The 25,601-nt window shown below is 35.8% G+C and overlaps 1 protein-coding gene across 2 annotated transcripts in view; it reads left to right on the top strand.

Annotated features, from left to right (window-relative positions):
* The window catches only part of CNTN1 (contactin 1), a 409,365-nt gene that overhangs the window by 309,490 nt on the left and 74,274 nt on the right, over window positions 1-25,601 (top strand). For both annotated transcript variants that reach the window (XM_033222420.1, XM_033222419.1), the window contains exons 16-17: window positions 137-295; window positions 13,765-13,914. In XM_033222420.1, coding sequence (XP_033078311.1) covers window positions 137-295; window positions 13,765-13,914 — 309 coding nt within the window. The remainder of the gene's footprint in view (window positions 1-136; window positions 296-13,764; window positions 13,915-25,601) is intronic.

Genomic DNA, 25,601 nt, shown 5'->3' with positions numbered 1-25,601 from the left:
ATTTAAAAGAAATGCAGACACACTGATTATATTGTACAAATTTTCTTTAGATTGTTAGAAGACATTTTTGTATTCTAATGTGTGTTCAACTCACTAGTTGGGATTCACTGATTCATTACCCAAATTTTCATTTCAGGCCCTCCAGGCCCTCCGGGTGGTCTGAGAATAGAAGACATTAGAGCCACTTCTGTGGCACTTACTTGGAGCCGTGGTTCAGACAATCATAGTCCTATCTCTAAATACACTATCCAGACCAAGACTATTCTTTCAGATGACTGGAAAGATGCAAAGACAGGTGAGTTTTATTTGTCTGATTAATCCGTGCATATTTTCAAAGTGAATTCTTTTCTCAAAAGCAAAAATTTGGAGATTTTAAAAATGTCATTATCTACCTTGAAAGGCTTTCTTTCTTAAATTTTTTAAAACTTATTCTAATATTTTGGTAATGAAGAAAATTACATGGAAGTTACACATTTAAATGTGTTAAAGCTATAGAAAAAGAAGTATCATTTCTAAATCAACCTATAATGGAAAGCAAAATGAGGCCTCCTGGGTTTCTTACTTGAGTTTTGTGTGAGATTTACTGCCCCCAAAATCACTGGAAAGTCTATTTTTGAGCAAATAGCATTCATAGCACTTTATTTATGACCCTTTTTATTTGAGTACATATGTACTATAGTTCTGAATTTCTAAAAAGCCATATTGATCATAAATCTTAAATTAAGCATCCAAATCTTACTACTATAACCCTTTATATAAATGATCTGACCTGGTTTGAATTTCCTCAAAACAGATTTTTAAAGACATTTTGGATCTTTCAACCTTTTTCTTTTCTTATATTAAGATTTTCTAAAGTTGATCAGGACAAATTAATTAAGAATAAGTGGGTACTTTCCTTTGTCTACAACTTTGCCATTTGTCATGACTAGCCTACAATATCACACATCAATACATATATTTTCTCCTGTAAAATGGAAGATTGAAGATCTTTTTGATAAAATAATTTCTTTGTAACTTTTGACAATATTTTTAAACAAACTTGTCATTGCCAGAATTCTTTAAGATGGAAAAGAGGAGACATAGAAATATTTTCCCAGTTGTCACAAGAAAAGAAAACAGACATGAGTGGTGAATAAAATGTTCCTCCTTTTTAAAAAACTAAAAAAAACATTGTTCTAATCTCCCAAATCTGCTTTCATTTTAGATTTATCTTAACATAGTGGAAATCCCATTCCCAAATGCCCATATTTGTATTGCTCACTAAGATGTTTTAATTTAAATTTACTTCTATTTGATATTTCTCCCCCTCCAGAGAAATAAATCAAATATAAACTTGAAGTCTGTTGCAAGGATTTAGGATATATTTTAATATCAAATGATTCCCCACCTAAGTGTATAAAGTTGCAATAAAATTAGAAACAAGTGAAATGTTTCTGTTACATTATGCTTATTGTTTTAAGAATTATCTGTAAATATTCTTGACAAAATCAGTCCATCCGAAAAATAAATTTAAAAACCTTTTAGATACTTTATAAACCTAAAGCATGAGCAGTTTCTACTTTTCTGAAGAGAATGGAAAAGTATGATAATAATGAAACTATTAGAAATCTAGCCCATTAAAATAAATAAATGGTTTAAATTTGGTTTGGCCCTGAAAAAGAAATACTAATTGCAATCATTTGCATTAGTTATTTATGTAGGCTTACTATTTAGGCATTTATATTTATAAATATATAGCTCAATTTAAATATGCTTCTCATTTTAAAATATCCACTAGAAAGTAGGTTCCATGAAGGTAAAAACTGTTTTAATCACTGTTCTATCTCTAGCACCTAGGTCAGGGCCCACAGTGCTCATTCTTTAAAAATGTTTATTGAGTCCCCACTGTGTGCCAGAACCTATTCTAGATGCAGTATGTATAGCTGAGCAGCAGTGAACAAAATAAGAACAACAAAATCTGTCTTCAAGGAGCTTATATTATAGTAGAAGAGATGCCAATACACAATTAAAATATATAGTAAGTCATGTGGTGACGAACGCTAGAGAGAAACAACAGAAAAGAGGAATGGGGAGGTAGGAGATGTGTTTTAAATAGGGTACTTCTCATGTTCTCACTCATAGATGGGAATTGAACAATGAGAACACTTGGACACAGGGTGGGGAAAATCACACACCGGGGCCTGTCTTGGGGTGGGGGAAGGGGGTAGGGATAGCAATAGGAGATATACCTAATATAAATGACGAGTTAATGGGTGCAGCACACCAACATGGCACATGTATACATATGTAACAAACCTGCACGTTGTGCACATGTGCCTTAGAACTTAAAGTATAATAAAATAAATAGGGTACTTCTGATATTAGTAATAGACACTGCTGCTTTCTAAAAGTTCCTATTTCCATTATATATCTTTTCCAATTCTTCTGCTTTCATTGACGTTGGGTCTTTGAATATAAAGTATGTTTTCTGTTGGCCACATTTAGTTGAATTTTTCATCCAGTTTGATGGTCTCTGCCTTTTGATTGAATTATTTAATCCATTAACATTTAATGTTATTATTGATACAGTTGGATCGTAGTTGCATTGTATTTTTGCTTTCTAAATATTTCACTATTTTTGTTCCTCTTTTCCTTGTTCACTGCTTTCTTTTGGAAGAAGTGAGCATTTTCTAGTGTAACATTTTAATTCCTTTGATGATATTCACTGTGTGTGTGTGTGTGTGTGTGTGTGTGTGTGTGTGTGTAAGTAATCCTGCTCCGAGGGTAAGTTTATATTCACTATACATGTGTATAATCAAACACATACATACTTAATGAATACTCAAGGGCTTACCAGATACATTTGAATTTAACAGAATAGGTTTTATACTTTTATTAGTTTAATTTCAGTGAATATGAAAGTGTTTCTCCTAGATAGCTCTATTTCATTCTTCCTCTTTTGTGCTATTACAGTACTATATATAATATAGTTATATAGTCTATAATATAGTAATATATTACTATAATACTATATATTACTAACATTTTATTTTATATGCTATTATAGCATATTTTATTGTATAGTTATGTATTACTATAATAGCATATAATATATGTTATTAATATTTAGTAATATGTTATATATTACTATAATAGCACAAAAGAGGAAGATGAAATAGAGCTATCTAGGGGAAACACTTTCATATTCAGTGAAATATATAAATATATATGTTACATCTATATATTTCACAAACCCAATAATCTTATATTAAAATTATCACTTTCTATAATTGTTTGCCTATAAACCAACATATGCTTGTTTATATTATCCTTTGTTAATTTGTCTGTTATATTATCCTTTGTATTTACTACTTCTGGTCCTCCTCATTTGTTCATGTTGATTTGAGTTATCATCTAAGTCTCTTTTGCATTGCTATAAATATCTGAGGCCAGGTGATTTTTTTTTTTTTTTTTTTTTTTTTTTTTTTTTTTTGAGACGGAGTCTCGCTCTGCCACCCAGGCTGGAGTGCAGTGGCCGGATGTCGGCTCACTGCAAGCTCCGCCTCCCGGGTTTACGCCATTCTCCTGCCTCAGCCTCCCGAGTAGTTGGGACTACAGGCGCCCGCCACCTCGCCCGGCTAGTTTTTTGTATTTTTTTTAGTAGAGACGGGGTTTCACCGGATTAGCCAGGATGGTCTCGATCTCCTGACCTCGTGATCCGCCCGTCTCGGCCTCCCAAAGTGCTGGGATTACAGGCTTGAGCCACCGCGCCCGGCCGAGGCCAGGTGATTTTTAAAGAAAAGAGCTTTATTTGGCTCACACTTCTGCAGGCTATACAAGAACCATAGCGCCAGCATCTGCTTCTTGTGAGGGCTTCAGGAAGCTTTCATTCATGGTGAAAGCAAAGTGACTTGTCACATGGTGAGAGAGGGAGCAACGAAGAGAGAAGCAAGGTGCTAGGGTCTTTGTAACAATCAGTTCTTGCATGAACTAATAAAGCAAGAACTCACTCATTATTGGAAGAAAGGCACAAAGTCATTCATTGTGAATCCACCCCCATGACCCAAACTCCTCTTATTAGGCCCCATCTCCAACATTGAGGATCAAATTTCAACGTGAGATTTAGAGTGGACAAACATACAAACTATGTATCACCATCTGATGTTATTTCTTTACAACTTTGCTCCTATCTGTCCCCTTTGTGCAGCTAGTATCAAATATATTACATTTCAATATATCATAGATCCAATAACACAATTTTGTATATACACACATATATAAATGCACAACATATGTGTGAACATATATACATACATATATAGGTTTCTACAATTACTTTTAAATAAGTTAAGAGAAGATAGAAGAAAAAATGAGTATTTATACTATCTTTTAAAATTACAAAATTACCTTTACCAATGCTCATTATTTTGGGGGAGTTTATTCAAATTGCTGTTTGGGATCAACTACTTTCAACCTGCGCAACTTTAATTTTTTTTGGAAGGTAAGTCTTTTAGTAACAATTTCTCTCAGTTTTTATTTATCTGTGAGTGCATTTTGCCTTTGGTTTTTTTTTTTTTTTTTTTTTTTTGAGACGGAGTCTCACTCTGTAGCCCGGGCTGGAGTGCAGTGGCGCGATCTTGGCTCACTGCAAGCTCCGCCTCCCGGGTTCCCGCCATTCTCCTGCCTCAGCCTCCCGAGTAGCTGGGACTACAGGCGCCCGCCATCTCGCCCGGCTAGTTTTTTGTATTTTTTAGTAGAGACGGGGTTTCACCGTGTAGACCAGGATGGTCTCGATCTCCTGACCTCGTGATCCACCCGTCTCGGCCTCCCAAAGTGCTGGGATTACAGGCTTGAGCCACCGCGCCTGGCCTGCCTTTGGTTTTAAAATACATTTGCTTGGATATGATATTCTTGGTTGACAGTTTTTTTTTTTTTTTTCACTGCTTTGAATACATCATCTTAGATGCCTTTTTCAGTCTGAGAAAATTGTTTTCTATTCTATTGGCTGAAAGGTGTCTCAAAATTCCTTTATATTTACCAGTATATTTATTATATCTGGGTTCCTCATTCCTTTCTGTAAAACTGTTTTTTATCTGGTATAATTTTCACTACTAAGAAACTTATAGCATTTCTAATTGTTCAGGTTGTTGGACTCAAAGGTTTTTACGTTTTTTTCTATCAGAAAATGTCTTTAATTTCATCTTTAAGTGATACTCTTATTGCATACAAAATCCAAATTGCTCTTCATTTCACTTTGATCACTTTAAAAACATGGTTCTGTTGTCTTTTGTCTCCATTGTTTCAGATGAGAAATCAGTAATTGTTTTAATCATAATTTTCTGTACTTGATATGTCCCTTTTCTGTGACTGCTTCAAGATTTCTTTTTGTATTTGCTTTTCAGCTTGATAAAATGCATTTATCCTAATGGAGCTTGGCTTCTTGTATTCTTGGGTTGATATTTTCTTCAACTTTGGAAAATTCTTAGTCATTCATTACCTCTTCAAAGATTTCCTCTGCTCTACTCTTTCTTCTTGGTTTCTCTTGACACGTATATTAGATTGTTAGATGTTATTCCACAGATAATGGACTGTATGTGTGTGTATATGTGTATGTGTGTGTGTGTGTGTGTGTGTGTGTGTGTGTGTGTGTGCATGTGTCTGTTTATCTGTGTGTCTGTGTGTCTCTGTTTCTGTATGGATAATAGCTAATTACCTCTCTCGCTTTCATAGATAATTTATTTTGCTGGATTCAGTCTGCGAATAATCACATTAAAATACTTTGACCTACTGCTTTATTGTGTTCAGGAATTTTTATTTCTAGCATTTGACTGCTTTTAATATTGTTCACATAATATTCCATGGGAATTTCCTGTTTGTTTATACAAGTTGTACATGTTTTCCTCTTGACATTTTTACATACTTAACATACTTATGCTAAAACCCTATCAGATGATTTAAACATCTAGAACATCTTTAAGTCTAGCTCTGTGGATTTTTTTTCTTTCTTGACAGTGGGTCATATTTCTTTGTTTACTCATGTATCTGATAACTTTTGCTCAATTCCAAACATTGTGTATAGAAGAACAGTGATTACTAAAGTAAATATTAATGATGTCTGGGAAAGTGCATGCCATTACTTTAGGGTCTGAGTCAATCATATTTGTAGTTGAGATGATCTGAGCATTGTTGTTAGATTCAGTTTAGTGTAGGCTTCAAGTGATTTGAGTGTAAGATCAGACCTTCCTACATATCTGAGTGTCTGGAGGTTTTCCTCTCCTGCTATCAGACTTTGGCAGGTTCTTCTACCTTGGACCCCACAGAGGGTTCTTTCACCTCCCTGGCTTCTGCCCAGATACCTGCTGATGATGATCAGTTTAAAGCCCAGAGTTCTCGGGCTTTTTACTCAATTCTCCTTCTCTTCCCTTAGACTTCAACAAGTCTGAAGCACCTGTCCCTCACAGGGGAAGCAGATCTCTCTCATCACTCCTGCCACTATCTCATGTTTGTGGTATCGGTGCCCCAGAGGGAAGTCTTTTTTGGCTCTTTTGTACTGCCCCAAAACTTTCTTGACTACATGTGATGAAGGCCTACGAAAAATAATCGTCAAATTACTATAGATTCTCCTTGTTCTTTGATCTCCCTGTGACTTTAAACAGCCATATCAGCCTATACTTTGTAAATATCTGTTAGAAGTTAAACTGTTTTCTTCTTAGTAACATCTATGACTACATCTTTCTTTCATCACTATTCTACCAATGATGAATTTTAGTCCCTTGTGTCTTCATAAACTCAGCTCTCTAATGGGCTTTGAAAGATGATGGTGTATAGATTATCTGTGTGTTCTTTTTGTTAGTGTACTAGTGAAGTTCTCTTGTGATTGCATCCTAAGTGGAAGTGAAAAATATTTTCTGCAACAAATACAGAAATAAAAATCATATGGTTTTTATTTACAGTGTGACCACTAAGAAACAAAGGTGCAGGATTAAATTCAGATTCATGAAGGTAAATATTTAAGGTATGAAATAAATATATTTGAAAGATATCAACTTTCAGTGTTCCAAAGATTAAATTTAGAATAATGAGATGAAGAAATTGACTGTGTATTTTTAAGGCAAGCTATTGTAAATTTTACTTCTCTTGGACTGTTTTTAGTGGACAGACAGCAGACAGCTTGATGCCATTCCTGGAGTTCTACAAGATGCTCAGGTCATTGTTAGAAAATTGTGTTTGATTCCATGCTGCTACTTTCAGAGGACTAATTATAGAATACTGTTAGTGATGGTGTGTGTGTGTGTGTGTAAGAGGATGTTGGCCAGAACATGAAGAGGCATAGTAAGCATGCTATTATAAACAGTTAAGAGAACCTGGAATAGATTATCCAACATGAATAAGAAAATATGCTTATATTTAAATTTCTGTGTTATGTAAGACTGAATTGGTTATTAAAATTCTTCTGCAGTTAACATCTTTGCACCTAAATATTTCTCTGTACTTTAGGCTATTTACCTAAAATAGATATTTGTAAATTAAATTATTGAGTATAAACAGCCCAAACCCATGAGCTATATTATATAATCACTCTGCAGTAAGGTAGAACCTGTTTTTATTCCCATAAGCAGTATTTGAGTATCTCTTCTGCCATATCTTTATCTAGTATTAGTATCATCTTTTTAAAAATGAAAACTCTCTAGGTTTATTCTAGGACAATTTTTTTTTTTTGCCTTTCACTTTCTTCAGTTTTTGTAGTTCTCATTTCAAACATGAATTTCTGGTTTTTTATGAGGCTACATTCATATTTCCCTTAGAGAAGGATCAAGGATTCACACCTTCTGAGATGTCAGAGCACAGCTTGCTTTTCCTTTGCTTCACAGAAATTCGCCAAACCTATGGCTCCTTCCAGAGTCCTGCCAGGCAATCTATGGGTTGGGTCTAGAACCCATAACATAAAACTGAGTAGGTGTGTTAGAATCAGTGAGAAGCCTTTAAATGCTCATTTCCAGTCTCAAAGAGACACCTGAAGTGTGTGTGTGTGTGTGTGTTTGTGTGTGTGTGTGTGTGTGTTTAACTATACTTTAAGTTCTAGGGTACATGTGCACAACGTGCAGGTTTGTTACATATGTATGCATATGCCATGTTGGTGTGCTGCACCCACTAACTCATCATTTACATTAGGTATATCTCCTAATGCTATCCCACCTCCCACCCCCCATCTCCCCACAAGGCTATAGTAACCAAAACAGCATGTACTGGTACCAAAACAGAGATATAGACCAATGGAACAGAACAGAGCCCTCAGAAATAATACCACACATCTACAGATCTTTGACAAACCTGACAAAAACAAGAAATGGGGAAAGGATTCCCTATTTAATAAATGGTGTTGGGAAAATTGGCTAGCCGTAAGTAAAAAGCTGAAACTAGATCCTTTCCTTACTCCTTATATGAAAATTAATTCAAGATGGATTAGAGACTTAAATGTTAGACCTAATACCATAAAAACCCTAGAAGAAAACCTAGGTAATACCATTCAGGACATAGGCATGGGCAAGGACTTCATGTCTAAAACACCAAAAGCAATGGCAACAAAAGCCAAAATTGACAAATGGGATCTAATTAAACTAAAGAGCTTCTGCACAGCAAAAGAAACTACCATCAGAGTGAACAGGCAACCTACAGAATGCGAGAAAATTTTTGCAATCTACTCATCTGACCAAGGGCTAATATCCAGAGCCTATAAAGAACTCAATCAAATTTACAAGAAAAAAACAAACAACCCCATCAAAAAGTGGGCAAAGGATATGAACAGACACTTCTCAAAAGAAGACATTCATACAGCCAACAGACACATGAAAAAATGCTCATCATCACTCACCATCAGAGAAATGCAAATCAAAACCACAATCAGATACCATCTCACACCAGTTAGAATGGCAAACATTAAAAAATCAGGAAACAACAAGTACTGGAGAGGATGTGGAGAAATAGGAACACTTTTACACCGTTGGTGGGACTGTAAACTAATTCAACCATTATGGAAAACAGTGTGGCGACTCCTCAAGGATCTAGAACTAGAAATACAATTTGACCCAGCCATCCCATTACTGGGTATATACCCAAAGGATTATAAGTCATGCTGCTATAAAGACACATGCACACGTATGTTTATTGCGGCACTATTCACAGCAGCAAAGACTTGGAATCAACCCAAATGTCCATCAGTGACAGACTGGATTAAGAAAATGTGGCACATATACACCATGGAATACTATGCAGCCATAAAAAAGGATGAGTTCGTGTCCTTTGTCAGGAAACCATCATTCTCAGCAAACTATCACAAGAACAGAAGACCAAATACCGCATGTTCTCACTATAGGTGGGAATTGAACAATGAAATCACTTGGACACAGAAAGGGGAACATCACAGACACCTGAATTTTTATTTAGAATCTCTGAGTGAGTAGGTTTGTTCTGGTACTTTCAAATATTTGGGTTTTAGATTGAAATGGGGGACACCAAAGATTCTGCTTATGTTTAGATCTTAAAGAAATACCAGGACTCACTCAGATAACTTGTAAAAGTCTACAGTGGAGGGGCTTACATTGGCTGGAGTTATTCTTGACACAATCTGTTTTTCAGTCCTGAAGTCATCCCCAATATTTGCCTCCATTATGCAAAGTACTTTACTCTCTTTCTGGCTCCAAGAATAACAAACAGGTTGCAAGGAACTTGGCTGAAGAAAAAGGACATGAAGTCTCTCTGTTCCTGTTTCTCATCTCCATTTGGCTTGAGACATAAATCTGCTTCCAAAGCAAAGCTTACTTCTTTAGGGAGCAGGCTTCTGCTCCCAAACTGCATAGGTGATTCTGGAAGAAGTAAAAAAAGAAGGAGAAGAAGAAAAAAGGATCCAATAGTTCCTACCAGGGCTTAAGGAATAGGAGAGAAGATTGCATTAGGTACAAGTCCATTTGTGAAGACATTTAGGGCTCACAATAAAACACATAAAATGTGTTTTAAATGTAAAACCAAGTTTTTAAAAAAGCATATACAGCAGCAGTGGAAGAGATAAATGAGAATCAACTCACAGTTGAAGGGAAAGGAAGAGGGCTTAAGAAGATGGAGTAGTACTCTCTGCTTTAGACAGGACAGGACAATTTATGGACTGAATACATGACAATATAGAGTCATAGAGTGATGGATATTATGTGGTGGGGCAAGCTAAAAGAGTGCCCTCCTTCTCTTACCTGCCTGATTCAAGGATGAAGAAGACACTAAAGTGATTGCTATAGACAAGGCTATGCTTCTTGCCTTGAGACATTGTCTACTCTAAATAGACACAAACTGTAGAATTTGTATTACATATATATTTTAAGCAAAAATATATTAAGTACTTCTGCTTGTAAAACATCATGCTGGGCATACTAGGCCCTGAGGGGTTTCAAAATGTGAATAAAAAGTAGAAGAAATGTATATATGGCCACAAATGATAGCCAGGAACAAACAAGGGGGAGACAGAAGAAATACATTGAGTGTGGGCCTGATGTGGACCTAGCCAGTCTTGGAGTTCCATTTGTAGTGATGATTTGGGCTACTTAGCTCAAGACAAGAGCTGGGAAAATATCAGAGAGAATGTGTTTTAAATTATGTACTTCTGATATGGTTGGGGTCAGAAGTGAAAGCAGCTTAGAGAGAAGAGACACTTTTAATTCTTGGTACATCTTTTTAAAATGATAGATGTTAATCATGTTTTTGCTAAATTATTCCTACTACTTACATAGATGGTTTTATTGAGGGGATATTATAACTATTTACCAAAACATGTTTGTTTTAGATATTTGTATTCTCATAGGTACTGATGTTAATATAAATTATCAAGAATAATAATAATTGGATTTGTTCTAAAAAAGAAGAGTTGTCAAGCTATTAGCAATCCTGGTGGGAATACCATTCTAAAATATTTATAGCAAATTCCTTCCTTAATAATTCAGAATGTCCACTCTGGAATTCCACTCCCTTAACGTACACTTCATTTTCCCCCTTTGAGAGAGTTTTTTGCATCTTTGGACCAAGGGCTTCTTCCTAGGGTCGACTTGCTTGAGGTCATGACTCTGAGTTTGGTTGCTTATTCTTCCTTTCTTCATCTCACTCATTAAAATCAAAGCCTTGGCTCCTCAGCTGGAATCCAGATCTAGCATAAAATGACTCCTGTTGACTTTTCTTGCCTTACCTACCATCATTCCTTCACATATTTTTGGTGGTCAACTATGATCTTCTACTTTATGAAAATGTCTTCCATTTGTTTGGGAGATTTTCATACTGGATCCTCACATGCGCTCAAAATCAGTCAATCAGCTGCAGCTTTTCCACACATCCACCTGGTTCTTCTTTGTCTGTCCTAGCAGTTACCTGCTCTTAGCTGTTGACCTCCCAGCTTCCTTGGAAAAGCCCCAGTGTAGCCTTGACTATCATAAGAACACAATATCCTCATTGTTTAAAATGCTTCCAACATTTCCATTCTTCAAACCCTTAAATAGTGCTGGAGTTTTGAGACTAGGAAGCAGGGGAGCAGGTCTGACAGACTCAAGCCTCCTAAAACACTTTTGTACTGCATACCCCCCAACCCCTGCCAAACTCAATAATTATAAACTCACAAATAGCTCCATCAACTTCTGCCTTTAAGGTTCAGTATTAGTTTCCTAGGGTTGCCAACAAATTAACATAAACTTGGTAGCCTAAAACAACAGAAATTTACTCTCTCATAGTTTGGAGAACAAAATCAAGGTGGTGGCAGGGCTGTATCCTCTCCAAAGGCTCCATTTCTTGCTTCTTCCAGTTTCTGGTGGCTCCATATATCCCTTGGCTTGTGGCTACATCACTTTCATATCTACCATTGGTGGTCTCATAGCCTTCTGGTCTTCTAGGTGTGACTCTTCTCTGTGTGTTTCTTTTATAAGAACATTTGTCATTGGATTTAGAGCCCACCTAGATAATTTAGGATAATCCTACCCTAAGATTCTTAAAACTTACAACCTTAAACTTAATTTCAGGGTCTGCCAAGCCCCCCCCTTTTTTTTTTTCATAGAAGATGACATTTACAGGTTCTGGTGATTTGGACATGGACATTTTTTGGGTGGAGAAAGGCACCATTTAACCCAATACAGCCTGTTTTCTATAAGGGGTTAAAATCAATGAATAGTGTCCAGTAAAAAATGGCTACCTTGTCCAGGCATGGTGGCTCACGCCTGTAATCCCAGCACTTTGGGAGGCCGAGGCAGGTGGATGACGAGGTCAGGAGATCAACCATCCTGGCTAACACGGTGAAACCCTGTCTCTACTAAAAATACAAAAATTAGCCAGGCATGGTGGTGGACACCTGTAGTCCCAGCTACACAGGAGGCAGGAGAATGGCATGAACCCCGGAGGTGGAGCTTGCAGTGAGCCGAGATCACGCCACTGCACTCCAGCCTGGGTGACAGAGTGAGACTCCATCTCAAAAAACAAACAAACAAAAAGGCTACCTTACTCAGCGTCATCACATAAGCTCTATTCTCCCTTCACTCCGTAAACAGCTCTTCACAAACCAAAACTTCACTTTACTTTTTTCAATTACCTAGAAAATTGTCCTTATGCATGTGAATTAAAACAAACAGGTTCTGATTTGGTGTAAGGGAGGAGTGAAAGAGATAGAAAATAAAGAGGTAGAAATCCTAATAAATCCTAATAAATCAAAACAGAGGGGAAGGTAAAGGGAAACTTTTAATCAGAAAGTCAAAAATATATGTCAAATCTACAGAACAAATCCATAACAAAATAAGCAATTAGATAGCAAAAGTAGTGTCTAGCAGAGTTAAAATTATGGCAGGGTGAGATGGGACAGTCCGAGCCATGTGAGAATTTGCCCAAAAGTAGAAACTGGATGCTGGGGTGCTTAGCATTTATTGTGTTGATGGACATGTCATCTTTAAAAATTATGTATTTGTGGTCTACATTGCCAGATAAAACTTCCCTAAATAATAAGATATCGAGTCATAGACAAGCCTACAGATACAGGTATTTACATGAATAGGTTGATTATTAAAAATACGTGGAACTATTTGAGGCAAACTTATAATAATACACAGACCTGCCTTGGTTGCATGTTTTATTATATCTCAATTAAATAAGCAAGCTAAGATCACATTCCACCCATAATTTATCATCTCATCTATATTAGTATCTAGTAGCATGAATTCTGAGGGATACATAACAAATATTAATAAAATTATTATGACATTTATTATCACTGGTCCAAATGATTTGAGTATAAATCTACAAAACCAAGTAAAAAGGATATAAACTTTAACATTTTCTACCCTAGTTATAAACCATTTGCTAGCCATAGACTATATCAGTGGCAATACATAAAATTTTGCCTCTCCAATTGTACCTTTATCTCAGGAAATCTTTTTTGATTCCACCTTCAGAATACAGCTCCTTGCTATTCAAGGTGCAGTTCATGGACTAGCAGCAAGCCTGGAGGCTTGTTACACAGGCAGAATTGCAGTCTCCCTGCCTCGAACTTACTTACATAGGTGATTCATATGCATATCACTCTTTGTAAGTTTATTATTTATTAAACTTCTTCTCTTACTCCCTTGAACTTAACATTTCGTCATTCCTAGTTGAGGTTTCTACTTCAACTCAATGTAGTGTATACCATTCTCCCTGAAATAGTAAAATAAAAATGGAAGTTATAAAAGTGATAAGTTAATCAACCTATATTCTCTATTTACTGTTTATTTTATTTAGATCCCCCAATTATTGAAGGAAATATGGAGGCAGCAAGAGCAGTGGACTTAATCCCATGGATGGAGTATGAATTCCGCGTGGTAGCAACCAATACATTGGGTAGAGGAGAGCCCAGTATACCATCTAACAGAATTAAAACAGATGGTGCTGGTATGTATGTAGAAGAAACTTGAAATTTTAAAAATTTGTAAATATGGTGCCACTTTAATATATGGTTGAATGTATTTGAAAATAATGCTCTGAGGTAAGTGATTCATCTAAAAAGCATGTATGTGTATTTCACATGTGTGTATTATATATCAAGATAGTCAAAAATCAAAAGAGGAAATACAAAGTTTAAGAATTTTTTGGCCGGGCGCGGTGGCTCAAGCCTGTAATCCCAGCACTTTGGGAGGCCGAGACGGGCGGATCACGAGGTCAGGAGATCGAGACCATCCTGGCTAACACGGTGAAACCCCGTCTCTACTAAAAAAATACAAAAATCTAGCCGGGCGAGGTGGCGGGCGCCTGTAGTCCCAGCTACTCCGGAGGCTGAGGCAGGAGAATGGCGGGAACCCGGGAGGCAGAGCTTGTAGTGAGCTGAGATCTGGCCACTGCACTCCAGCCCCAGCGATAGAGCGAGACTCCGTCTCAAAAAAAAAAAAAAAAAAAAAAAGAATTTTTTACATAATTAGTATAGAGGAAGAGGTAAATAGGGACTACTGAAAATGCCACTGGAGACCATTGGAATGACGTAAGTATTTAGATTATAAACTTTAATGTAAATTCTGAATCTTAGCTAGGCAGACTCTTGCTTTATTAAACAAGTTTCATGATTTAGAAGGTTCATAATTTTGTGTCTCTCTCAAACTCATTTGTAACTGAATGGCCAAGACGGTGGATATTTTATGGTAAATACTAACTGCAATTAAATAGCCTTTAGTGCAAGAAATACTCTTATTTTTTCCTTCTCCCCTGTATTACTAAGGAAAAATGTTGTTCTGATTCTAATGATAGCTCTTCTTTTATTATTCTCTGTATCAAAAATAAAATGTAGCCTCTCTGAGCTCATTTGACTAGGCCTTGCCAAACTTCACTGTTTTAGATGGTGTAGAGAAGATTTTAAATGAATGACAGAGTTCCATTAAAATGCTACTGTGATCTCTTAATATCACTTCTCTACATTTCTGCTTGCCTCAGTTCCTTGGCCTAACTTCTAAATATAATTATGAGTTCTAATGTCTTTATTTTGAAAAGCCAAGTAATTCACAGGCACTGCCATAAGTAAATTATCTCTTAAAGTTTCATGTAATTTAATGTAATTTATTAGATAAAAATGGTAATTCTGAAATTAAGGGGTCAAAGCACTAAAATACCTTGTCTGTGTTCAGTACTTTCACATCCATTTCATTTAATCCTCATAATAACGTTTTAACATAGGTAGTCCTATGCTTATGTTCATTAATGGGCAATAGACTCAGAGACACTAAATAGTTTATCTAAGTTAATATGACTAATTGCAAGATTCAGAATTCAAATTTAAATCTGACAGCTGTTCTCATACATTGAGCTTTCTCAAAGTCGGCTTCTCAAGCAGGATTCTAGAAACACATCTATTTATATGAATCTTTATTAGAGTTCTAATAGAAACTTAGATTTCATCCTTAACTATGATACTAGATATGACCTAAACAGTAAATTTTTTGTTTTAGCGTATCCACCTACAAAATGAACACTAGTGTTTGCTTTTTTCTACCTCACAGAAGTTTCATCAGGATATGTAGGTAATCTAAGATGAAGCTTTATAGGAGACAGATACCACATAGCCAGGATTCCTGTGTTTGGTTTATATCATTATTCCCTAGAGCTGCCTATGTTTGTAATAGAGGCTTCTGTATTATGGACTGAACATTGCTGCTCTTTCTTTAAAAACAAAAATAAAAAGAAACTGGGGCATGATCCCACTGGTGGTTTACCTATGTAATTTTATACTGACAGATCATGTATTTGATTTAACAAGCATTCATTAAAATTGCAGAAAAATACCAAGTGATTAAATTGGTCTAAACAAACTCATCTTGGGTAAAATATTTTTACCTACCTATCTCAAATATAGACCTTTAATCATGTAGTTTAATTAATTTTCTGTGATCTCTTGACTAATACAATCTGACCTAAGTCTTAGCTGAACACCATTATTTTAAGTAAAAATTGTCAGAGAGAAAGGATACTTTCTTTGGCACTGGTAATAGATGTAGGCCTCCCTCCTTTTTTGGAATTTTGTTGCCAATATTACCTTTATTATTTATCTCAGAAAATGATTTATTTACAATATATAGGCTCATCATCTAGACATGATTACCATAAGATCTGTCTTAAATTATTTTTTAATCTCAAAGTAGAAGTGACAACATTAAATATTTTTTAAGAATAATAACATCAAAAACAATGTCTCAGAGAGATTCAATCTAATTCTTTCATACCTAAATTTCTGAATATAATGTATACTTTAGATCATATCTAGAAGTGATGTGCTCACTATCAGTGATTCGTATGTAACTCTGAAGAGTATTTACCATGATGTCTTCTTATCCTTAAATGTTAGGAAAAAATTGTTTCCAAGTAATATCAAACCTAAAATTTTGGCACAGTTGTTACTTTAAACCAGCTTATTTTTGTTATCACCTTCTTTAGACATCATCTTTTACATTATGCTTTCTCAAATGGTATTTTGTTAAGGACTTAGTTCCCTATCTGATGTGCTTACAAAATAACTTCCCTTACAAGCCATCAGAGCCAAGTCCAAAAGCAAACACACCTATTCACAGAGTAAGATACAACCTTGTAGTGATATGAGTTGATTCATTCTTCTCAATTGTAAAAAAAAAAATAATTCTGTAACTTCTAACACATTTGTTAATCCATCATCAGAAAATATTTTGAGATCTTTGATTAATAAACTCATTATTATAGTTTACACATTTGCAGTATATTGTCAGACATAGTGCCTAGTTCTCTGTTTGCATTGCTTAATTCCCACAATAACTTTATGAAACAGATGAGGAAGTTAAGATTACACCCAGCTAATGCGAAACAGAGCTGGAATTCAAATCTAGGTGTTTCTCATTCTAAAGGCTTTGCTTCTAAACCACTTTCTGAAGACAGTGGGCCATATTGTGGCTCCGGGCCACTGATTCTTTGGTGGAATGCTGGCATTATTATCTAAAAGCTCTGTAATGTGAGGCACATTACTCAACCTCTGAGCCTCACTTTTTTTTTTTTTTGACAGTTCAGTGGCTCTGTTTTTGGAGTGCAGTGGCACAATCACAGCTCACTGCAGCCTCGACCTCCTGGTCTCAAGCTGTCCTCCTGCCTCAGCCATCCTAGTAGCTGGGACTCCAGGGGCTTGTCACCACGCCCAGCTATTCTGTGTGTTTTTGGTAGAGACAGAGTTTCTCCATGTCGCCCAGCTGGTCTTTAACTCCTGGGCTGATGTAATCCATCCGCCTTGGCCTCCCAAAGTGCTGGAATTACAGGCATTAGCCACTGGGTCTGGCTGAGCCTCATTTTTCTCATTTCTAAGTGGGAATCATTTATTCTAAGGGATGATTTTTATGTTTACAAACATATTAGGAAAGCAGATAGCACTACAATACATAGTATTTTCTCAATAAAATTTATTTATTGTGCTATTAAATTTCCTTTAAAAATTTAATATGCTTACAAGAAAATATGGTCTCCTGTCTACTTTGTAATGGATTACCCATTTAGCAATACATTTCCAATTTTTATAAGCATAGAAGAAAGGTCATATAATTTTATGTAATTTTCAATCATCTTTTAAAAATCATTTTATGTATTTGATATAATTCAACAGAATTTCTCTGTTGTTTTGCCGTTTACTTGCTTTATTAAAATTGAATATGCATAAAATTGGACATTTACATTTTTCATTTATATAAGAAAATAAAAATACTTTCTAAATGAGGGATGTTTGTTTTGTCATGTACCATTATATCAACTCTCTAAGAGACGCCAGCTTATGTTACGTGGGACAAAGACTGGTTCCCATTTGATGGAAAGGTTGGTCCCCAGCTTCATTATGCTGATTGAAAGATATGACATTATCCAATGCCACACATGCCCTTATCTGTCCAATTATTTAATATTAAGATCTCAGTGCACACTTGGGTGCATTCTTTGGATTCAGATAAGTGCATTATAAAATGGATGCTCCCAAATGAAAAATTAGAAGATGGATTTGTAATTCATTTTAACCAATTTAATTTTGACTATAGAAAAGAGATACCAAAAGTATCCTTTGAAATAATGTGTCATTGTAAAATATGCCCCCATAGCTAATAGCTCTGCAGGTGCAGTTGGTGAGTCCACATCCTAAAGTGGTACATTCAGGTTTCTTTTAACAGCTTTGTTTATTAGCCAGATCAAGCCAGTCAAAGGAAGGAAAGAGAAAAAGGAATAAAACCAGAAACAACACTTTCATATTATGTATATAGCCTTGATTTCATGCCTAATGAAGGTCTGTTGTTCTTTCATTTAGTATTCTTTCTCGTTCTTTCTTCTTTCTCTTTTTTACACATATTTGATAAAGGAGAATAATAGAAATAAGAAAATATTTTATAGCTGGTAAGGTACTATTTGATGTTAGTTGCTGTCATTAATAATTAAATAAAACTTTTTTAAAAGAAGCAAAGGGTATAGATGTTTAAGCCATCTGAAGACCTGAATTAAAGAGAGCAGCTTCTCCACATGTGAGCAGTGTAACCTGGGCAAGTTAATTAGTGTATTCAGGATTCATTTGCCTTTCCTATTAAGAGGTGATAATGCCAATTCTCCATTAACCTACTTCAAAGTGCTGATCTGGGTATCCAGTTAGATGTAGCATATGAAAATAACTTCTAAGTTCTAGATGTGTCTGTTTTTAAGCTGAGATCATTCATTCATTCAGCAAACTTTTATATTTAACACACTGAAATATTTGTTAAAGATAAAAAGGAGAAACCAGGAGGGTAAGATGATGATTGGGGCTATTGGAATTTAATTGAGGATGAAGAAAAAAAGGAGTGATTAAGGTGACAGTAGATTTGCAAATTATAATTTAGAAGAATCTATTGCCAAATACATTGTGTTTTGATGATTGAAAACAAGTTTAACATATATATTCGATGCTATTGTCCATATACTGAGGAAAGTAGAAAGTGTTCATTTTTTAACTTAATTTAAACAAATAGTCTGTAATTGGTTTGGATTCTTCGTAAGGATTTTACTGTGGATAATTATGATTTTAATGTAAAGAATTCTTTTCTGCCCATCCAAACATTTTCCCCAACTGACCTATTCTTAGATTATCATTTCTTTGTGCAATCTTTTTTTTTTTTTTTTTTTTTTGAGACGGAGTCTGGCTCTGTCGCCCAGGCTGGAGTGCAGTGGCCGGATCTCAGCTCACTGCAAGCTCTGCCTCCCGTGTTTACGCCATTCTCTCGCCTCAGCCTCCCGAGTAGCTGGGACTACAGGCACCCGCCATCTCGCCCGGCTAATTTTTTGTATTTTTTTAGTACAGACGGGGTTTCACCTTGTTAGCCAGGATGGTCTCGATCTCCTGACCTCGTGATCCGCCCGTCTCGGCCTCCCAAAGTGCTGGGATTACAGGCTTGAGCCACCGCGCCCGGCCTCTTTGTGCAATTAAAAACTCACTCTGCTTCACCTATTTAAATTTCTTGTTTGAAAACAAGGCCTATAACAATAAACAAACCTACAGTTTCCATCTGATAAGACATAACTATCTGTGACCCTCCATCCTTTTAACCTACAATGGGAACATCATTTTAATATGGTAGATTATATTAGGGGTGTTAGCAATCTACTCCTCTATCAGAGCAAGTGCTCATAAGAGTTGCAAAGAACTATTCTCATTTTAATGTTAAAATATTATATAGTTCATTTGATTTTATTAATAGCTCTTTAGAATTATATACTTGTTTAAAGTATAATAAAAAAAAGAATGTATGTATAACTATAAAATTAAGGCAGGTGTTAGACTTCAATCCTTTTGGTTTTCCAGACTAGGGCACTGTTTACGTAACCATGTTGAATCTTACATAACCGTGAAATTTTGGTGCAAGTCAAAGAAAAAAGTTTCATGGTTAACGTTCCATCTGTAAAAATGACTGTATAAGTTAAAGTAATAATTAACAAGAATTAAAGTAGTCAATATGTTTTGAATCAAAAGCTTATCTTCATATACTTTATAATTTTTATAATTTAAGATTTGTCACAAGCTAATTTGTACATTGTTAAATAAAACATCAAAGCCCAAAGAGATACTTATATGCAAATTACTTAAGCATTCAGATCTGAAAGGAAACTTGGCAGCATTAATTTCTTTTCGTGGGAAAGAATAGTCATGGCATTGGCTTGATTTTCTTTTAAATCTATGACTGAAATACAGAAGCACTCTTATAAGCATCATAAGGGAATTACTATTAAACAGAAATTAAGACAAAAGGACAAGTTAAAGCACCTCACTATTTTTAAACTTTCACAGTAAAATTATACATGTTGTTAATAAATGATTAATAATTCAATAATTTTTCTGAATAATAGTTTACATTCTTTTTAATGGTTTATTGTGTAAAGAATGTCTAGTTTGTTTTCTCTTCAGTGCACTGGAGTCTAAACTTAAGCTTCCTTGTGCTTAGGGTGATTTACTTCCCTGAAACAAATCACTCTTTGGCCAAGTCCCCATTTCTGCTGGGCTGAGTGCAAAGAGAGCACTTAACTCCTCTATTCTCAGATTCATGTTAAATATGTAGGTTATGTGTCAATTCCACTTGTGAAAAACTTTTTTAATATGCTAAGGCTACAATTGAACATTCAAAGCTAAATGAGAGAAATTAAGTCAATAATCCAAGTAAGATATAAAAACACTGTATTAAGAGAAACAGTTACCGTTCTGCGTGTGTGTTTTTGTTTTTGTTTGAGACAGGGTCTAGCTTTGTCGCCCAGGCTGGAGTGCGGTAGCGCAATCTCAGTTCACTGCAAGCTCTGCTTCCCAGGTTCACGCCATTCTCCTGCCTCAGCCTCCCAAGTAGCTGGGACTACAGGTGCCCACCACCAAGCCGAGCAAATTTTGTTTTTGTATTTTTAGTAGAGATGGATTTCACTGTATTAGCCAGGATGGTCTCAATCTCCTGACCTCGTGATCCACCCGCCTCGGCCTTCCCAAGTGCTGGATTACAGGCGTCAGCCGCCGTGCCTGGCCTCTTCTGTGCTTTTGTTTATGTCCCATTTTCCGCGAATTGAACTCAATACATCTTTGAAGACCAAATCAATCTTGAAAATATATCATAAAGTGCTTAAAAAAAATGATAAAATGGAAATAGATAATCTAATTTAAACATACTCCATTTTTAGGTCTGTTCCAAATAAAAAGGCTAATATTGATTTTAATGAAAAGCATTTCAGTAAAATGCTTTAACAAATAATACTTGTCCTAAGGAAGGCAATATTTGATTCGACAAATTGCAGTATAATATTTTAGAGTTATTTTTGAAATTATTTGCCCGTGACTACTATACTTGTACTTAAACACCCTTATTGTTTGATTATAAGACAACATACTTTTTGTTTTCCTATAGCATGAAAAGTTTTAACTTCAGAATATGAGTTATAGGGGTAAAAGTGTTCCTAGAAGTTATTTTAGTATTCCAGCTCTTAATATATATTCTATCTAAAGTGCTATAAATTATTTATTTTTTAACCTTGTGTATTCAGTTTCATTTTCTAACAGCCATGTGATGACACTTGAATAGTAAAATAAAATAGCTCAAACTTCACATTATTAATAATTTCTCTATGGGTAAACAAAATAATCATATAGTTTTTTTTTTTTTTAAGTTTTATTTTAAGAGGTACATGTGCAGGTTTGTTATATAAGATAAACTTCTGTGATGGGGGTTAGTTGTACAGATTATTTTGTTAACTAGGTATTAAGCATAGTACCCATTAGTTGTTTTTCCTGATTCTCTCCCTCCTTCTACCCTCCACTCTTCAATAGGCCCCAGTGTGTGTTGTTCCCCTCTATGTGTCTATGTGTTCTCATCATTTAGCCCCCACTTATAAGTGAGAACATGCAGTATTTGGTTTTCTGTTCTTGCACTAATTTGCTAAGGATAATGACTTCCTGTTCCATCCATGTTCCTGCAAAGTACATGGTCTTGTTCTTTTTTTTTTTTTTTTTTTTGAGACGGAGTCTCGCTCTGTCACCCAAGCTGGAGTGCACTGGCCAGATCTCAGCTCACTGCAAGCTCCGCCTCCCGGGTTCACGCCATTCTCCTGCCTCAGCCTCCCGAGTAGCTGGGACTACAGGCGCCCGCCACCTCGCCCGGCTAGTTTTTTGTATTTTTTAGTAGAGACGGGGTTTCACCGTGTTAGCCAGGATGGTCTCGATCTCCTGACCTTGTGATCCGCCTGCCTCGGCCTCCCAAAGTGCTGGGATTACAGGCTTGAGCCACCGCGCCCGGCTGGTCTTGTTCTTTTTTATGGCTGCATAGTATTCCATGGTGCATATGTACCACATTTTCTTTATGCAGGCTATCACTGAGGAGCATTTAGGTTGATTCCATGTAATTGCTATTGTGAATAGTGCTGCAGTGAATACTATGCATGGGTCTTTATAATACAACAATTTGCATTCCTTTGGGTATATACTCAGTAATGGGAATGCTAGGTCGAATGGTATTTCTGTTTTTAGGTCTTTGAGGAATTGACACACTGTTTTCTACAATAGCGTAAAAGTATTCCCTTTTTCTCCACAACTTTGCCAGCATCTGTTATTTTTAAGACTTTTTAATAACATCCATTCTGACTAATGTGAGATGGTATCCCATTATGGTTTTGTCTTTCTCTAATGATCATTATGTGAAGCTTTTCTCATATGATTGTTGGCCAGATGTGTGTCTTCTTTTGAAAAATGTCTGTTCATGACCTTTGCCCACTTTTTAATGGGATTGTTTTATTCTTGTAAATTTGTTTAAGTTCCTTATAGCTGCTGGATATTAGATTTTTGTCAGATGCATAGTTTGCAAAAATTTTTTCCCTTTCCATAGGTTGTCTGTTCACTCTGTTGTAGTTTCCTTTGCTGTGCAGAAGCTCTTTAATTAGGTCCAATTTGTCAATGTTTGCTATTGTTACAATTGCTTTTGCCATCTTCGTCATGAAATCTTTGCCCATTCCTATGTCCTGAATGGTATTGCCTAAGTTGTCCTCCAGTTTATAGTTTTTGTATAGTTTGAGGTTTTATATTTATGTCTTTTTATAGTTTGAGGTTTTATATTTATGTCTTTAATCCATCTTGAGTGCATTTTCATATAAGGTATAAGGAAGGAGTCCAATTTCAATCTTCTGCATATGGCTTGCCAGTTATTCCACCACCATTTACTGAATATGGCGTCCTATCCCCACTGCTTGTTTTTGTCAGCTTTGTAAAAAATCATAGTTGTAAGTATGTGGTCTTATTTCTGGGTTTTCTATTATGTTTCATTGGTCTATGTGTCTGTTTTTGAATATCAGTACCATGTTGTTTTGATTACTGTAGCCCTGTAGAATAGTTTAAAATCAGGTAGTTGGATGCTTCCAGCTTTGTTCTTTTTACTTAGGGGGTTGCTTTGGTTATTTGGGCTCTCTCTCTCTTTTTTTTGGTTCCATGTGAATTTTAAAAGTCTTTTCTAGTTCTGTGAAGAATTTCAATGGTAATTTAATAGGAATAGCATTGAATCTATAAATTGCTTTGGGCAGGATGGCCATTTTTATGATATTGATGCTTTCTACCCATGAGCATGGAATGCTTTTCCATTTGTATCATCTCTGATTTCTCTGAGCAGTGGTTTATAGTTCTCCTTGTAGAGATCTTCATCTCCCTAGTTGTCTGCATTCCTAGGTATTTTATTCTTTTTGTGGCAATTATAAATTGAATTGCATTCCTCATTTGGCTCTTGGCATGACTGTTATTGATGTACAGGAATGCTAGAGATTTTCCCTCATTGATTTGGTATCTTGAGATTTGATGAAGTTGTTTATCAGCCTTAGAAGCTTTTGGGCCAAGACTATAGGGTTTTCTAGATATAGGATCATGTCATCTGCAAACTGATGTGGCTTGACATCCTCTCTTCCTATTTGTATGTCCTTTATTTCTTTCTCTTGCCTGATTACCCTGGCTAGGTCTTCCAATACTGTGTTAACTAGGAGAGGTGAGAGATGGTATCCTTGCCTTGTGCCAGTTTTCAAGGTGTATGATTCCAGCTTTTGCCCATTCAGTATGATGTTGGCTCTGGGTTTGTCATAGGTACTGCTATTATTTTGAGGTATGTTCCTTCAATACCTAGTATATTGACAGTTTTTACATGAAGTGGTGTTGAAATTTATCAAAAGCTTTTTCTGTGTCTATTGATTTAATCATGTGGTTTCTGTTTTTCTGTTTATGTGATGAACCACATTTGTGGATTTGCATATGTTAAACAAGCCTTGCATCCCAGGGATAAAGTCTACTTGATTGCGAGGGATGAGCTTTTTGGTGTGCTGCTGGATTTAGTTTGCCAGTTATTTTGTTGAAGATTTTTTCATTGATGTTCATCAAGGATACTGGCTTGAAGGTTTCTTTTTTGTTGTATTTCTGTCAGGTTTTGGTATCAGGATGATGCTCAACTTATAGAATAAGTTAAGGAGGAGTTCCTCCTCCTCAATTTTTTAGAATAGTTTCAGCAGCAATGGAACTAGCTCTTCTTTGTACATTTGGTAGAATTCAGCTGTGAATCCATCTGGTGCTGGGCTTGGGCTTTTTTTTTTGGTTAGTTGGCTATTTATTACTAACTCAATTTTAGAGTTCATTATTGGTCTGTTCAGGGGTTCAATTTCTTCCTTGTTTAGTCTTGGAAGAGTATATGTATCCAGGAATTTATCCACTTCTTCAAGATTTTCTAGTTTATGTGTATAGAGGTGTTCATAATAGCCTCTGGTCGTTTCTTATATTTCTATGGGTTAAGTGGTAACATCCCTCCTTGTCATTTCTGATAAGAGTTTATTTGAATCCTCTCTCTTTTATTCATTAGTCTAGTTAGCAGTCTATTTTATTTTTTTCAAAGCACCAGTTCCTAGATTTGTTAATCTTTTGAATGAACTTTTGTGTCTCAAACTTCTTCAGTTGAGCTATGACTTTGGTTACTTCTTGTCTTCTGCTAGCTTTGGGATTTGTTTGCTCTTGGTTCTCTAGTTTTTTTAGTTGTGATTTTAGGTTGTTAACTTGAGATCTAACATTTTGGTTGGGCATTTAGTGCTATGAATTTTCCTCTTAAACCTGCCTTAGCTGTGTCCCAGAGATTCTGGTATGTTTTATCTCTGTTCTCATTAGTTTCAAATATCTTCTTGATTTCTCCTTTAATTTTATTATTTACCCAAATATCTTTCAGGAGCAGGTATTCAATTTTCATGTGATTATATGGTTTTGAGTGAATTTCATTCTTGATTTCTAATTTGATTTTGCTGTGGTCTAAGAGATTGTATCTTTATTATTATTATTATTATTATTATTATTATTATACTTCAAGTTCTAGGGTACATGTGCATAACGTGCAGGTTTGTTACATATGTATACTTGTGCCATGTTGGTGTGCTGCACCCATCAACTCATCAGCACCCATCAACTCGTCATTTACATCAGGTATAACTCCCAATGCAATCCCTCCTCCCCCCGGCCCCGCCATGATAGGCCCTGGCGTGTGATGTTCCCCTTCCTGAGTCCAAGTGATCTCATTGTTCAGTTCCCACCTATGAGTGAGAACATG

The sequence above is a fragment of the Trachypithecus francoisi genome, unplaced genomic scaffold (assembly GCF_009764315.1).
Source record: "Trachypithecus francoisi isolate TF-2019V2 unplaced genomic scaffold, Tfra_2.0 Lachesis_group11, whole genome shotgun sequence".
Taxonomy (NCBI): domain Eukaryota; kingdom Metazoa; phylum Chordata; class Mammalia; order Primates; family Cercopithecidae; genus Trachypithecus; species Trachypithecus francoisi.
Note: the sequence above shows the minus strand (reverse complement) of the source record. Positions and strands in the feature narration are given on the sequence as shown.